This window comes from Oryctolagus cuniculus, chromosome 9 (assembly GCF_964237555.1).
Source record: "Oryctolagus cuniculus chromosome 9, mOryCun1.1, whole genome shotgun sequence".
Taxonomy (NCBI): Eukaryota; Metazoa; Chordata; class Mammalia; order Lagomorpha; family Leporidae; genus Oryctolagus; species Oryctolagus cuniculus.
In genome coordinates this window covers 14,088,558-14,102,375 of record NC_091440.1, presented here as the reverse complement: position 1 = coordinate 14,102,375, position 13,818 = coordinate 14,088,558, and the positions used below count along the sequence as shown (strand labels likewise).

The 13,818-nt window shown below is 60.2% G+C and overlaps 2 protein-coding genes across 7 annotated transcripts in view; one reads left to right on the top strand and one right to left on the bottom strand.

Moving 5' to 3' along the window:
* FARP1 (FERM, ARH/RhoGEF and pleckstrin domain protein 1) overlaps positions 1–9,770 on the top strand; it is a 285,577-nt gene extending 275,807 nt beyond the window's left edge. For both annotated transcript variants that reach the window (XM_051850519.2, XM_051850517.2), the window contains exons 19-27: positions 700–830; positions 2,976–3,044; positions 3,197–3,286; positions 3,808–3,890; positions 3,970–4,082; positions 4,421–4,587; positions 7,584–7,691; positions 7,795–7,946; positions 8,489–9,770. In XM_051850519.2, coding sequence (XP_051706479.2) covers positions 700–830; positions 2,976–3,044; positions 3,197–3,286; positions 3,808–3,890; positions 3,970–4,082; positions 4,421–4,587; positions 7,584–7,691; positions 7,795–7,946; positions 8,489–8,570 — 995 coding nt within the window. In that variant the 3' untranslated portion in view covers positions 8,571–9,770. The remainder of the gene's footprint in view (positions 1–699; positions 831–2,975; positions 3,045–3,196; positions 3,287–3,807; positions 3,891–3,969; positions 4,083–4,420; positions 4,588–7,583; positions 7,692–7,794; positions 7,947–8,488) is intronic.
* Positions 9,771–11,626: 1,856 nt separating this feature from the next.
* Positions 11,627–13,818, bottom strand: part of STK24 (serine/threonine kinase 24) — a 92,799-nt gene continuing 90,607 nt past the window's right edge. For 4 of the 5 annotated variants that reach the window (XM_051850520.2, XM_051850521.2, XM_051850522.2 and 1 more), the window contains exon 11: positions 11,627–12,626. In XM_051850520.2, coding sequence (XP_051706480.1) covers positions 12,590–12,626 — 37 coding nt within the window. In that variant the 3' untranslated portion in view covers positions 11,627–12,589. The remainder of the gene's footprint in view (positions 12,627–13,818) is intronic. The other variant, XR_007921145.2, reaches the window with a different exon arrangement.

The window sequence follows — 13,818 nt, the reverse complement described above, 5'->3', positions numbered from 1 at the left end:
GACACAGTCCAGGCCCCTCGCTCCCCGCCCGGCGCACACTGGGTGCGCGCGCTGTTTGCTGGGCGGAATCTGGGGTCAGGTGTGAAGCCGGAGCCAGCCCTGGGGGCTGTCGCTGCTGCCTGCCATGATCCAGCGAGGGAAAGGGGGTTCCTGACAGTCCTGCCTGAGACGGGTTCAGTCGCCAGTTTCCTCGGCATCTGTTCACGCCCCCCACCCCCAGATTTGTCCTGGGTGGGCCTTTGCTCCTGTGGCACATCGGGGGCCGTCACTGCTGGGAAATGCAGTTGCATCCTGCAGTTCTTGGTAAACACGGGTTCCACGCGAGGAAGAACTGGGGTCCACTGGCCCGGGAGCTCCCCGGGTGTCTCAGTAGCACCTGCGTTCCCACTAAGGGACAGGGCACCCCGCGGAGTCACTGCTGTGTCCCAGGGGCTCTGGGGACGCCGGCGGGCGGCAGGGGCGCACCTGCGTTCCCACTAAGGGACGGGGCACCCCGCGGAGTCACTGCTGTGTCCCAGGGGCTCTGGGGACGCCGGCGGGCGGCAGGGGCGCACCTGCGTTCCCACTAAGGGACGGGGCACCCCGCGGAGTCACTGCTGTGTCCCAGGGGCTCTGGGGACGCCGGCGGCGGGTGGCAGGGGCGCAGCCCCGGTCCGCTCCAGCGCTGAGGCTCTGTGTCCCCGTCTCCTCCTCCGGCAGCCGCGCTGGCCGAGATCACGGAAATGGTGGCCCAGCTGCACGGAACGATGATCAAGATGGAGAACTTCCAGAAGCTGCACGAACTCAAGAAAGACTTGATCGGCATCGACAATCTCGTGATCCCAGGGAGGGTGAGCGGCCTGCGTCTGCGGTACAGGCGGGTGGAGGGCGTGTCCATGTCCGGGGCTTCGGCGGGAACCTGCCGGCGGGCCCCGCCCCCTCCCGCATAGGCTCCGCCTACCCGCTGCACCGGAAACGCCACGAGCGTCATGACACCCCTCGCCAGTCATCAGCCAAAGATGTTAACCCAAGCGTGGACCCCGGCTACTATGCTTTCTCCTTACTGATTGGTTTATTTACTTTTCCCTACTAGAGTCTAGAAAGAAAGAGGGGTTAATTGTATAAATGTAGATAAATGATAAAGGGAAAAAAAGAATTGGGTAGAGAGAAAACTAGAGAAAGCATTGTCGCAGTATTTTATAAATGCCTGTGCAAGTGTGAAAAGCATTTTTCATTATTTTTAGAGTTATTTACTGAAAAGCAGAGTTACAGAGGGAAGGAGACAGAGAAAGGCAGAGAGAGATCTTCCATCCACTGGTCGCTCCCCAAATGGCCCCAACAGCCGGGGCTGGACCAGGTCGAAGCCAGGAGCTTCGTTTCAGTCTCCCACATGGGTGGCAGCGGCCCAGGGACTTGAGCCATCTGCTGCTTTCTCAGCGCATAGTAGGGAGCTGCATCAGAAGTGGAGCAGCCGGGACTTGAACTGACACTCTGATGCAGGATGCCAGTGTTGCAAGTGGTGGTTTAACCTGTTGTGCCCAACACGGATACCATAGAAAATATTGTGGTGTAGCAGGTAAAGCTGCTGCCTGCGATGCTGCCATCCCATGTGGGCGCTGGGCGTGGGTTGCCATCCCAAGCTGCTCCACTGCCCATCCAGCTCCCTGCGCATGGCCTGGGAAAGCAGCGGAGGATGGCCCAAGTGTTTGGGCCCCTGTATCTACATGAGAGGCCCGGATGAAACTGTTGGTCCTGGCTTCAGCCAGGCCCAGCCCTGGCCATTGGGGCCATCTGGGAAGTGAACCAGTGGGTGGAAGAGCTTGTTCACTTACTCTCTCTAACTCTGAATTTCAAATAAACAAATCTTTTCCAAAAAAATATGTAGTTTTCTAGACATAGTTTAATTCTAATTCCAAATGGAAGCCGCATTTTGGCCAGAAAACCGTTCTGGAAGAGGGAAGGGTCACTCGTGCCATTTCCTCCTTACGCAAGGCATGGTGGTGGCAGGCCTCCCTGGGAGTCACCAGGAGTACTCAACATGGGGATCCCGCCTTTTCCCAGGGGGGTCATTAAGATCAAGTGAGGCTTTTCTCTGTAAAGATGGCTGTTGACTTGCCCGAGTAGACACAAGCTGTCGCTGACTGTGTCACATGCACAGCACTGCCCCCAGGTGCTGGCACGCTCATCTCCTAAGGGCCCGGGTGATCCCATAACAACATTGACCTTCCGGGCTGGCCTCACAGATGGAGCAGTCAGATGGTCAGGCAGGCACCCCGCGCCTGGTAGAGGGAAGTGGTTACAACTTCATAAAGGTGAGGCTGGAACGGGGGTGCTGCGGGCCAACTTCAGAACCATCCTACCGCCGCCTTCCACCTGCTCCCGGGTGCAAGTCAGCCCCGTACAAGGGAGGAAGGGGCTCAGGGGTCCCTGGGGAGCACATTGTAGCACTAGACACTAATGATGATCGGCCAACTCCGTGAACAGGTCAAGGTCACGGGCAGTGGATTTGCCATCTGTTTTGCCACGATTTAAAATGACGCTTGTGTCGTTTCTTAGTTTCCGATCTGAAGGTGCTTTGGCACCATTGCCTCTTGGTCTTCTCACGGAGTTGCTGGTTTCTAAGAACCAGAGTTTGAGACCCCAGAGAAGCCACCACTCCCACCCCACCCTCCTTGCCGAAGCTTCTCCACCTCTGGGGTCCCCTGCCGCGTGCAACTCCTTTCTCTGTAGAGACAGTGGTTGTCTCTGGCCGCAGGGAGCCCCTGCAGCCTGGGGTTCAGGGCGCAGCGCGACGTGGACCCTGGCGCTGAGCACACGGGCACCGTTCACCCCGAGCGCCTACTCCCTCTGATGTTCCCGGGAAGGAGCGAGCAGAGCTTGGCGCCGGCGTCGCAGGGTGGAGCCAGGGTCCATGAGTGCGCGGTTCCTATGGGGGAGGCCGGGGTGAGGAAGCGGGTGTCCCCGCGCTGACACGGCCACGCCCCCTTCCTCGGCAGGAGTTCATCCGCCTGGGCAGCCTCAGCAAGCTCTCGGGGAAAGGGCTCCAGCAACGCATGTTTTTCCTGGTAAGTGGTGAGAGCTCTGCCCTCCCCGGCCCGACTGCCAGACGGAGGGGGCGCAGCAGGCCGGGGTGGGGGCGGGGGAGCAGCCTGGGCCCTCCGGAGGGCCCCCGGAGGTCAGGTCGCTCACCTTGGCTGCCCTCTCCTTGTGCCCCTAGTTCAACGACGTCTTGCTGTACACCAGCCGCGGGCTGACGGCCTCCAATCAGTTTAAAGTCCACGGGCAGCTCCCGCTGTACGGCATGACGGTGAGAGCGGACAGGGGGCGGAGCCAGGGCCGGGAGCGCCCACCGAGCCCCATGCTGGGTGACAAGCCCACAGACTCCCCGAAAGAGTGGGCCCCTCTGGGGGCTCTAGCAGGGCACAGAGGGCCTCACCCCTCCATCTCCACGCGAGTGATTCCTTCCAGGACCAAGCAAAGCAGCAAGGCGGCTGCACTGTCTGCATTGTGTGGGGGGTGCCTCCCACCATGCTGGGCCCCTGCAGGCAGCCCCACCACACACTAGCAACTGCCTTGCCCTTTCCTCCGTGCCGCATCCTGTGGCCGGCAGTGTAGACAGCCACTCGGTACAGGATCCTGACTCTGGTACTGCCAGTCTCCGGGTTCTGCCCCCCCAATCTGCTCACGCCTTGCCGATGTGGTTTTCCTGACCTGCGCCCTGCACAGGGGCCCAGCTCTCGCAGTCCCCACCCGTTCCACCTCCTTCCCGGGTCACCGGGCATGGCTTACGGCTTAGCAGCAGCCACGACACCCCCTCTCATCCTGCAGATCGAGGAGGGCGAGGCCGAGTGGGGGCTGCCCCACTGCCTGACGCTGCGGGGCCAGCGGCAGTCCATCATCGTGGCCGCCAGGTAAGGCCGGACCCTCGCCGCCTCCCTGCCTGCCCTCGCCCCGCCACCCTGGCGAACCTCACGCCCGCCTCTGCCTCAGCTCCCGGGCCGAGATGGAGAAGTGGGTGGAGGACATCCAGATGGCCATTGACCTGGCGGAGAAAAGCAGCTGCCCCAGCCCGGAGCTCCTGGCCAGCAGCCCCCCGGATAACAGTGAGTGCACTGGGGACCCCCTGGGCGTCCAGAGCAGGGGTGCTGAGCGTACCTGACCCTCCGTACTGGGCAGGCGGGCCTCTTCCTTAGGCTCTGTTTCAAGCTGTGTCAGGGAGCTTCCTTCTAAAAGCAAGGCAGTGAAAACCGCTCTGAGGGAGTAGGAGCCAGCACTGGACAGAGCGCAAGGCCATCCTTGCTGGGTTGGGGATAGAGGCCACCCTGGCAGAGGTTGGCGGAACCCTCCCGGAACCCTCCCTCCCTTCCAAGCAGGTCTTGTTGGATTCCCGCACAGCCAGACACGCCTCCCCCCATCCTCAGCGCTTCCCTCTGTCCCGCAGAGTCCCCCGATGAGGCCACCGCGGCGGACCAGGAGTCAGAGGACGACCTGAGCGCCTCGCGCACCTCCCTGGAGCGCCAGGCCCCGCACCGCGGCAACACGATGGTGCACGTGTGCTGGCACCGCAACACCAGCGTCTCCATGGTGGACTTCAGCATCGCCGTGGAGGTACCCGGGGCGCGGCGGGAGGACAGGCCCGCCCACAGGCACAGGAGCGGGAGAGGAGCAAGGCCCACGGTGCGCTGATGGCGCTGGGTTTCCGTTGGCCTCCATGAGGCCTGTGACCTGGCTCGTTTGTTCTCGGCCGCCTTCCTCTCCCCTGGTGGCGTAGCCACAGCAGGCAGGACGGGCTGTGGATCCTTGTGGCAGTGACTACACACCCAGGGGAGGCCCCAGTGCCCAGCCCACGCACAGCTCGGGTCCTGGGGCAACAGAGAACCAGGTCCACAGGGAGGTGGCACCCCCTGTATCCTGGAGGGGACAAGGGGCAGCCCCTTCCCTCTAGGGGGGAAGCTTGGCTTTGATGATGTAGCTCTCTGTGGATCTGGACTGTGAAGATTTCCAGAACTTTCCAAACCTGCATCCCCTAAGTGTTCCACAGTGTGGGTGTGTGGCCGCGTCTCAGGGTATTTCAGGCCCAGAAAGCTCTGAACAGGGCAGTTCCCTTCACGTCCTGCTGCCGGCTGCACCTGCCCGGGTGGCGCGGGGCTGCCTCTGGTCTTGTGTGTGTGTGTGTGTGTGTGTGTTAGAGGCTGGGCGCCAGGGATGTGGTTGGTTCTCTTCTGAAGACCCCTGGAGGGGAACACGGCCAAGGCACAGGACACGCCCTCTGCCTCCACGTTGCATGTGTGTTGGACCTGTGTGCACACCTTGCTGGACTGGGAAAGGATGATCCCAGGGGAACGGGCTTGGGGGAACAATTCCCTTGGGTCTGGTCTTCCAATGCTGATGCAGAACCGCTGGAGAAACCATGTCCCCTCCCCATAGGCCAAGTGCGGGTCATCAGTGTCAAGGCAAGGGACTCACGGAGGCCATGCAGGGCGCAGGCAGGCGGGGCAGCCCAGGTGCACCTGCTGCAGCACAGCCCTACACGGCCTTCTGCGTAGACAGGGAGCCAGGGTCAGCACACGGTGCCCGCCCCACCGCCTGGCTGTTCACAACCTGTGAACGAACACAGGGCTCTACTTCTTTTCCTTAAAGATTGATTTTATTGATTTGAAAGAGAGGGAGCTCTTCATCTGCCGGGTCTTCCCCAAATGGCCATGACGGCCAGGGCTGAGCCAGGCTGAGGCCAGAAGCCTGTCTTCATCCAAGTCTCCCACATGGTGGGCAGGGGCCCACGGATTCGGGCCATGTTCCTCGGCCTTCCCAGGCACATCGCAGGCAGCTGGATCAGAAGCAGAGCCGGAGTCTCTGAGGGATGCGAGCCACAGAGGGCAGCTTTCCCCGCCATACCTCCAGCCCCTCTAGCTGTGCCCCAGTCCTTTGCAGAAGTTGGCTGCCCTGAGGGAAGCGGCTCCGGTTTTGGGGTGGGGGGGAGGTACTCGTGGCCTCTGACAGTCTCTGTCACCCTCCAACGTCTCCTTCCAGAGCCCCTTTGCAAGGTGCAAGCTTCAAGTTGGTGGCTGCCTTCATGGCCACGTGGCCCAATGCTCCCCAGCTTGCTGGCGCAGAGCCACCCCCCCCCCCAGGGAAGCAGCTCCACAGCCAGGTCCCCCCTAGTTCTGTCTCCTGCAGGCCTCAGCAGGGGGACCCTAGGGGCTCCCGTGAGACGTGGGGAGGCTGGGGTCAGGACGGCCGGTGGAGCTGCTGAGGTGGGCAGGGGAGAGCGGCCGGCTGGGAAGGTCCCTTGGGGCCGCACAGCCATGACTCATGATTCCCACGCCCTGCGGCTGCCCTGGTGATACCGCGTGTGGGTTGAAGTTTCTTCTCTCCGTGTTGGAGGCCAGGGCAAGTGTGGCTTCTGGAGGCTCTAGGAGACCCCCACCCTACCCCTGCCTCCTGGTCACGCGGCCTCACCCTGTCCAGCCTGCAGCGGGCACGAGGAGACCCAGCGCGGGTGCTGGCTGAGCAGCAGGTCACATGGGCAGGGCTGGCGGCGCCCACCCAGGGAGTTCAGGCGGCTCCAGGAGCTGAGAGTCTAAGGAACCTGCGTGGACCGAGACAGGCCTGGAAAGAGGGTTCAGTTGGGAGTCCGGCCCATGTTGGGGGCCCAGTTAACTGCCTCTGAAGAGCAAGGGGGTTCTGAAGCAGCGACTTGAATTTGGTGTCAGACTACCCGGAGGGCACATACCACTGCTCTCCATGCAGCCAGGGCACTGGCGGCCACCCTAGCCCCGACTTTACTACAGGGTCCCCTTCGTCCTGCCAAGCCCTGGTCCCAGGAGGGGCTGTCTCTCCTCAGATGCGAACAGCTGCAGGGCAGACGTGAGAAGGGTTGCAGCTCAGCTCCTGGCCTAGGGGCCTCGCCCGGGGAGCGAAGTGGACGCACGGGTTCATTTTTCATTCTGGTAACATCCATGGACAGCATCAGGCGGGCTCCTTTAGCCCTTGGTGAGCGAGTCAGAAGCAGGTTCACCTTGGCCACCTACAGTGACCGCCTCTCAGTCTCTCCCCAAGGCCATCACTGAGCCTCTGGCTCGTCTGTGCCCTCTTTAGGGCTGAGCGGGACGTCCATGCCCCAGGTCTCACAGGAGCTTGGGAGTTGGACAAGGACCATGACGTTGAGGGACCTCCTTGGCCTGCTGGGCTGGGAGGAGAGCAGCTTCCACCTGGGCCCACTAGGTGGCAGGCAGGAGCTGAGGACTCCCTGCTGCTGGGGCGCAAGGGCTGAACCATAGATAAACTTAGTTGGTCCAGGCCAGGGCCATGCTACGCCTAAGCCTGCAGGGGTCTCCCGTGCAGTTCCCCGGCAGTTTTGGGCTCCCTCCAGCCTCTGCCTCCGTCCTCACGCCCCTGTGTTCCTCCTCCTCTAAGGACACCATTCAGATGGGGTGACAGGCCCGCCAACCCAATTTCCAGACAGGGTCATGGGCTGAGGCAGAGGCTCACGTGATCCACGGAGCAGGGGGCAGTGCGCGCCCCAGCTAGGCGGTCCCAGGAAGCCTGCTCTCGGCGCCAGACGCTGCCCTGCCCGTGCCCCTGACCGGCCCCTTGTCTTTCAGAACCAGCTGTCTGGGAACCTGCTGAGGAAGTTCAAAAACAGCAACGGGTGGCAGAAGCTCTGGGTGGTGTTCACCAACTTCTGCCTGTTCTTCTACAAGTCCCACCAGGTGAGCACCCGCGGGAGGCAGGTGGGGCGGGGTCCCCTAGAGGCCTCTGCTCCAGGCTGGGGCCGCCTCCCCACTCCCACCCCGCCTCTCCGCCCCGCCGCAGGACAATCACCCCCTGGCCAGCCTGCCCCTGCTCGGGTACTCGCTCACCATCCCCTCGGAGGCCGAGAACATCCACAAAGACCACGTGTTCAAGCTGCACTTCAAGTCCCACGTGTACTACTTCAGGGCCGAGAGCGAGTACACGTTTGAGAGGTAGGCGGCCCCCGCCCCAGACTGGGACTTGTGCCCTGATGCCCTCTGCCCCGCGCTAGCAGTGTGGCACTTCTGTTCCCACACAGGCCCGTGGAGGCACGGCTTCCCCGACTGTGGCACCAGGCCTTAAGTCGGTGCCACAGGCGTCCTGCAACATGGACTATACCAGGAGCAAGGCCTGTGTGGGGGCGGGGGGAACATACTGCAAAGGACCCGAGAAAACAGTCGCATCACGTGCATGCATATTTTGGTCCAGATTTCTCCTAATACACACAGTCCTTACACTTGGGGAAGAACCTGTGCATGCATGGATTTCAGAATTGCACCCAATCAGCTTAATTCCAATTTCCAGACTTTCTGAAGCCCCTTCCTACAAACGGGGTGCAGGGCTGAGCTCTGCCTGCATGGGCAGGAGAAGACGCAACACGAACCTTGGGTTTCCTCGTGGGTGTCGTGAGGTCCACGGGCAGCAGGCTCCCCCAGGCCGGCTGTTGCAGCAGGACCCGGGGTAGGGTAGTCAGTGTCGCCGTCCTGCCTTCCAGGTGGATGGAGGTGATCCGAAGTGCCACCAGCTCGGCCTCCCGGGCGCCCAGCGCGAGTCACAAGGACTCCCACGCATACTGACGGCTTGCCTGGAGGGCCCGCTCTTCTGTGTGATGCAGCCCAGTAAAATTCACACCTGTCTGAGAAGCAAACACGGTGTCGCCGCCACTCTCGTCTGTCTCCCTTTGCAGAAGCGTCTCCTAACCTTGTCTTTTCAGCTGTTAATTTCTCATCGGAACCGGACCCCCGCCAGCTCCCCTCGGGGGCCGCTCTCCGGCTCACACCAGTATTAAGGTGGCGTCGCCAACAGTGCCAAGCGACGCCGTGTGCACCGGGTGCCGACAGCCTCGTCCTCCAGGGCACCGTGCAAGCAGTGCGGCCGCATCCGTTCAGCCCGACGGCGGCGCTGCCACGCTGCTTTGTCCTCAACCCTCCGTGGTCCCCGTCCCCGGGGACTTTCCAGTGTGTGACACGTGTGGCGTAGTCCTAAGCCAGCGAGATCCTTTTCAGATTTCGTTTTTGTCGGTCTTTCTACTTTTATAATAGGAGTTAGTAAGACTCACTTCTTTGATTAATAAGCAATTTGCAGCACACTCCGTGTTCCCCGTGGCGGGGGTGGGGCAGGTCCTGCTCCCTGAGGCGCCCGTCACCAGCCCTCTTTCCTGACCAAATCTGTCCCAGTGCCGACTGTGTCCAGACTGTGGCGGAGTTGCTTCTGCCAGCCCTCTGCCGTGCTGTGGGTGGTGTGTACAGTGGGAAGGTGTCTGGCGTGCTGTAGTGCTGTCTGTTCGCGAGCATGAAAGCCTGTCACTGAGCAGGGCCGTGGGGCGAGCCGGGGGCGCCTGGGAGCCTCACGGGGTAACGGTACGTAGGCCCCCGCCCCGTGGCTCTGCCACTGTGGTTTGAAACTGCACATTCTCTAGTAGTATATATTGTGCCTGTCTTTACTCTTTTATACGCATCGCCCTGGGCATGGGGCGTGGCTGCCGGGACCCACCAGTGAAAACCTTTGCCTCTTCTCCACGGTGAGCGGTGGCTGCTCTCCCTTAGCGTCCCCAAGCCCTTTCTAACGCAAGTCTTAAACACCCCGGAGGCGGTGGCCCACTGGGCCCCACCGCCATCCTGGAGCTGGGACTGGTGCGCACGACTTAGACACCCACAGGCGCTGGATACCTGTTCATCATTGCCTTACAGTGTGTACCAGACGGTTAAGTACTAACAAAAGGGAATAAAAATACCTCACGCCACAGTCCAGCTTATGGAAGTTTTAAGGCAAAACAAGCCACTTTGTCTTGTCTTTATTCGCGCACGGGGTGGGGACGGGGTGCTGCTGCCCTGGCTGGCTCGTCCTGCAGAGGGGCCGAGAGTGACCCCTCAAACAAGCATGTTTAGAAAGCTTTGTATGGGGCACAGACATTCTGGAAGTGTCATGCATGGTGGCTTCGCCAACAGGGGAAAAAATCTCCGTAAGCAGAGGGCTGCCAGGGGCCTGCCTTCCCCATCCCCCCAGGTGGAGTGGTCTGCCACTCGGTACGTCTGTGTTGACTCCTAACCCACATGCTGGGCCCTCCCAGAGCAGCCTGTGAGCAGCACCTCACCTCGGGGGGGCTCTGAGGCGCCCCCTGCACACGAGACACAAGATCCTGCCAGACCTCGAGCTGGTGGCTGTGGGGCTCAGGGTGCACTGCCTCCACTGCCGGGCTACAAAGTGTCAGGGCCGGCACTGTGGCACAGCCGCCCTGGCCTGCAGTGCTCCAGTCCTGGCTGCTCCAGGTCCGATCCAGCTCTCTGCTATGACCTGGGAAAGCAGTAGAAGATGGCCCAAGTCCTTGGGCCCCTTCCCCCACGTGGGAGACCCAGAAGAAGCTCCTGGCTTCAGATCGGCGCAGCTCCAGCCATTGTGGCCAATTGGGGAGTAAACCATTGGATGGAAGACCTCTCTCTCTCTGTGTAACTCTGACTTTCAACTAAATTTTTTCTTGTTTTTAAAAGTATCTTAAAGCACATAAATTCATCCCACAATTTGCCAGAGAAATGGTACAAAATGCTATGGCAAAGAACCAAACCAGACACCACAAGAGCTGCTCAAACCAAATGGACATCTAGAGAGCAGGCGGCCTTGATCAGACCGAGACAGGAGGCCGGCTGTGTGGGTGCTGGGGCACGCGGGTGAGCCACCTCCCTGGTGCAGCCAGCCAGGACATCCAGCTGCGGCCGCGGGCTCCAGCCCAGCAGATCGGCCGGGAAGGCCGAGCCTGCGTTCTGCTCGAACCACAGCAGCCAGCGTGGCGTGTGGCGCAAGGCAGGGCCCAGCCGTGGCTCTGCATCCTGGTCCCTAACAAACTGCGTGTGACAGATGGCACCCTACCCAGACGATGCTTCCGCAGGCACCGTTCCGCCAGGAGGTGGAGCTGTGTGCCACTGTAGCCCAGGGACTGCCCGGGACAGCCGCAGCTCTGGTCTGTGAGCCTGGCTCCAGAGTCAGAGGCCACCTGCACGTCTGAAGACTCAACCAATCGGAAAAGCTGCGTCTGCCCTGGGGAGCAGGGATCCTCTCAGGGCAACTCTGTCTCCTGCCGCAGCAACACACTCTCCAGAGACACAAAACGCTGTCCAGTCTCCTGTCCCAGCCACATTCTAGCCACAGGCCAGGGTGAGCACCTTGGTTCTATCCCCGACCAAAACGCATCCCTCAGACACTAACCGTTCCAGCCAAGCTCACTTCCGAGAACATCCTGAGAGTTTGAAAACACAACTGGCACCAGTCAGAACAGCCAGCATCCCTCCAACACTCCCGGCTCGGCCTCTGCCCCTCTCCCCGGAATGGCCAGCCAGAGACTCGCCCTGAGGGTCACCCGCTCACTGCCTGCCTTGCTCCCCCAAGAACCGCCACTCCCAACAATTGGCAGCATCAACACACGTCCACAGGGCAGGAGAAATCGCCGTCCCAGAAACCCACAGGGTGCCTCCAGGCGAGCGCCACGCCATGTCCTCCAGGGCCCGTCTCGAGCTGCAGGGGGCGGGCACGGACACTGGCCCCTCTGCCGTCCTGGCACACATGCAGCCACACATACATACACGGCACGGCCGCCCTGGGCTCCGCAGAGCCGCGTCCCAAGGAGAGTATGCAAGGTAAGTGTGTTATAAAATTTATTCGTGTAAGCATTCAGACGTTTTAGGTGGCAGAAATGATATGCAGATTCCACTACAAGGTGCAACAGAAAATCGTACTGGGAGAAGACGGTACATCCGGCGCACACCGGCAGTGGCACGACTCCAAACAAAGGCTGGCCCAGGGCGCGGCATCCGGGAGAAACGTGAAACAATAACTTAAAGCTCCATGAGACAAGATATGTTCCGATTTAAAACACCAAGAAATAGTACCATCAATGGGACAGGAAACCAACATCTAAGTGTACCAAGGGGATGGCGCCTGTGCTGAGGTACAGAGAGGAGCGGGAGTTATTACTCATGGCAAACCCTGCAAGTACAAAATAAAACCCAAGTCACTGCTCACATAATTCAAAATTTACATGTAATAAAGGCAAGGCAATAGACTCAAGTTATGGCCTGTCAAATATTTACTCCACTGACATTATCTACAGAAGCACTTGGCCAGTTTGTACACAGTGATTCCTTATGCACGCCAAAAGGGTTTCCGTAAAAATGACACTATATACAGATCTGTACACCGACCCGCCAGAGCGATTCTGCGTCTCCCGGGGGAGCTGTCAGCTTGAAGCAGGATACCTGAGGTTTCGCGTCTGCATTGCCTGATCGGAATCCCAAATATACACTTCCGGTTTGTGTGAGTTTTAAAGACACTCTCCTTGAATATGTGCACTATGGTGAAAAGTAAAAACAGGAATAATAAAACAATCGCTTGCAGGCGCAGGCACAGCCCCACCCCATCCGTCCCGGAGACTTCATCTGGCCGCGGCACGGCGAGGGCCGCCACGTGTCCCGCGCCGGGCGCCGGCGGCCGGGGGGACGGCCCCTGGGCCGCGCACCTGTTCAGCAGTCAGCAAAGGCTCTCCTTGACTCTTAAGGAGGAGGATGAAGAAGAAAGAAAAACACAAAACCCAAAATGCCAAGGCGTCTCAGTGCGACGAGGTTCCTCCGCCACTCAGAGAGTACCTGGGGAGAAGAGAAGAGGAGCCGAGTGAGTGCCGCCTCCAGGCCCCACGGGAAGACTCGAACCAACGGCAACAGCAACCCAAGCTGCAGGAACGTAAATGGAGCCAACATGAACAGCGTCATCAGTCTACCATCCAAACGACGCGTGACGATGACAGGCATCACGGCTGCAACACAGACGCCTGCACAGGGCACAACAGCACGGCAGGACGTGCTCGGCCTGGCCGCAGGGACGCCGGGAGTGAAGCCGGAAGTGACTCCCCACAGACTCGGCAACCTCCAACAGCTAATGGGGAAGCCCCAGCCACACAGCCGCCCGGGCCGCACGCACGTGGCGGGGGCGTGAGCGCAGGCAACCATTTCCAGTCACAAAAGCTCCGACCTCATCCAAGCAGCCCACTCTGTAGCCACGTGTGGAGACAGACCGCTCTCGAGATGTTTCAAAATTTACTATGATCACAAGAAAAAAGTTTTATGCCCAACAACAAAGAAACAGGTGAGTAAATTATGCAAGCTGGATGAAACAGACTAAGATTCTAATGACCTGTACTTCTAAGTGAGATGAAGAATCTACACCAGTTAGCAAGTATGCACAGGATTACCTGTGTCCTGGGCAACGCACAATGTCCCAGGCCACGTCTAACAAGGCCTCTGTGCACTCACAACCCTGGTACGTGCTCACGGCTCGCATGTGACAAGGGAAGGCAGTGCAGCAGGTGACGGGGTCGGGGGCCAGGGGTCACGCAGTCTCCACTCTATGATGCTGTCACCCTTTACGGTGCAGAACCTGGCCAAGGATGTATTGGTGACTTTCCTCAAACTTTCCAGCCCTCGGCGCTGTCCCAGACCACTCATGGTTACGTAAAGTCTCTTAACAGCAAGTGCTAGCCACAGACCCTGACTCTAGCTTCCAGAACTTAAAAAATGAGATCATGGGACGAGCTGACAACACGAGAGAATTCAGCGAACCCCAACTGAGATGGAGACAGGCTCTGGAGCGCTTCACGCACAGTCGCTCCCAGTCTGAGGGGATCCCCCAGGGTTAAGGCCAGAAGCGGGAGTGAGGCCGAGCAGCAGGCGGCTGCTGGCTCTCTGTGCCGCAGCCTGCGTGTTGCTGGACAGTGGTCGCTCGCAGGGCTACGCACGCTACCTCTCCGAATAGTAACTGGGCACACACTCAGGAGTGGGCAGA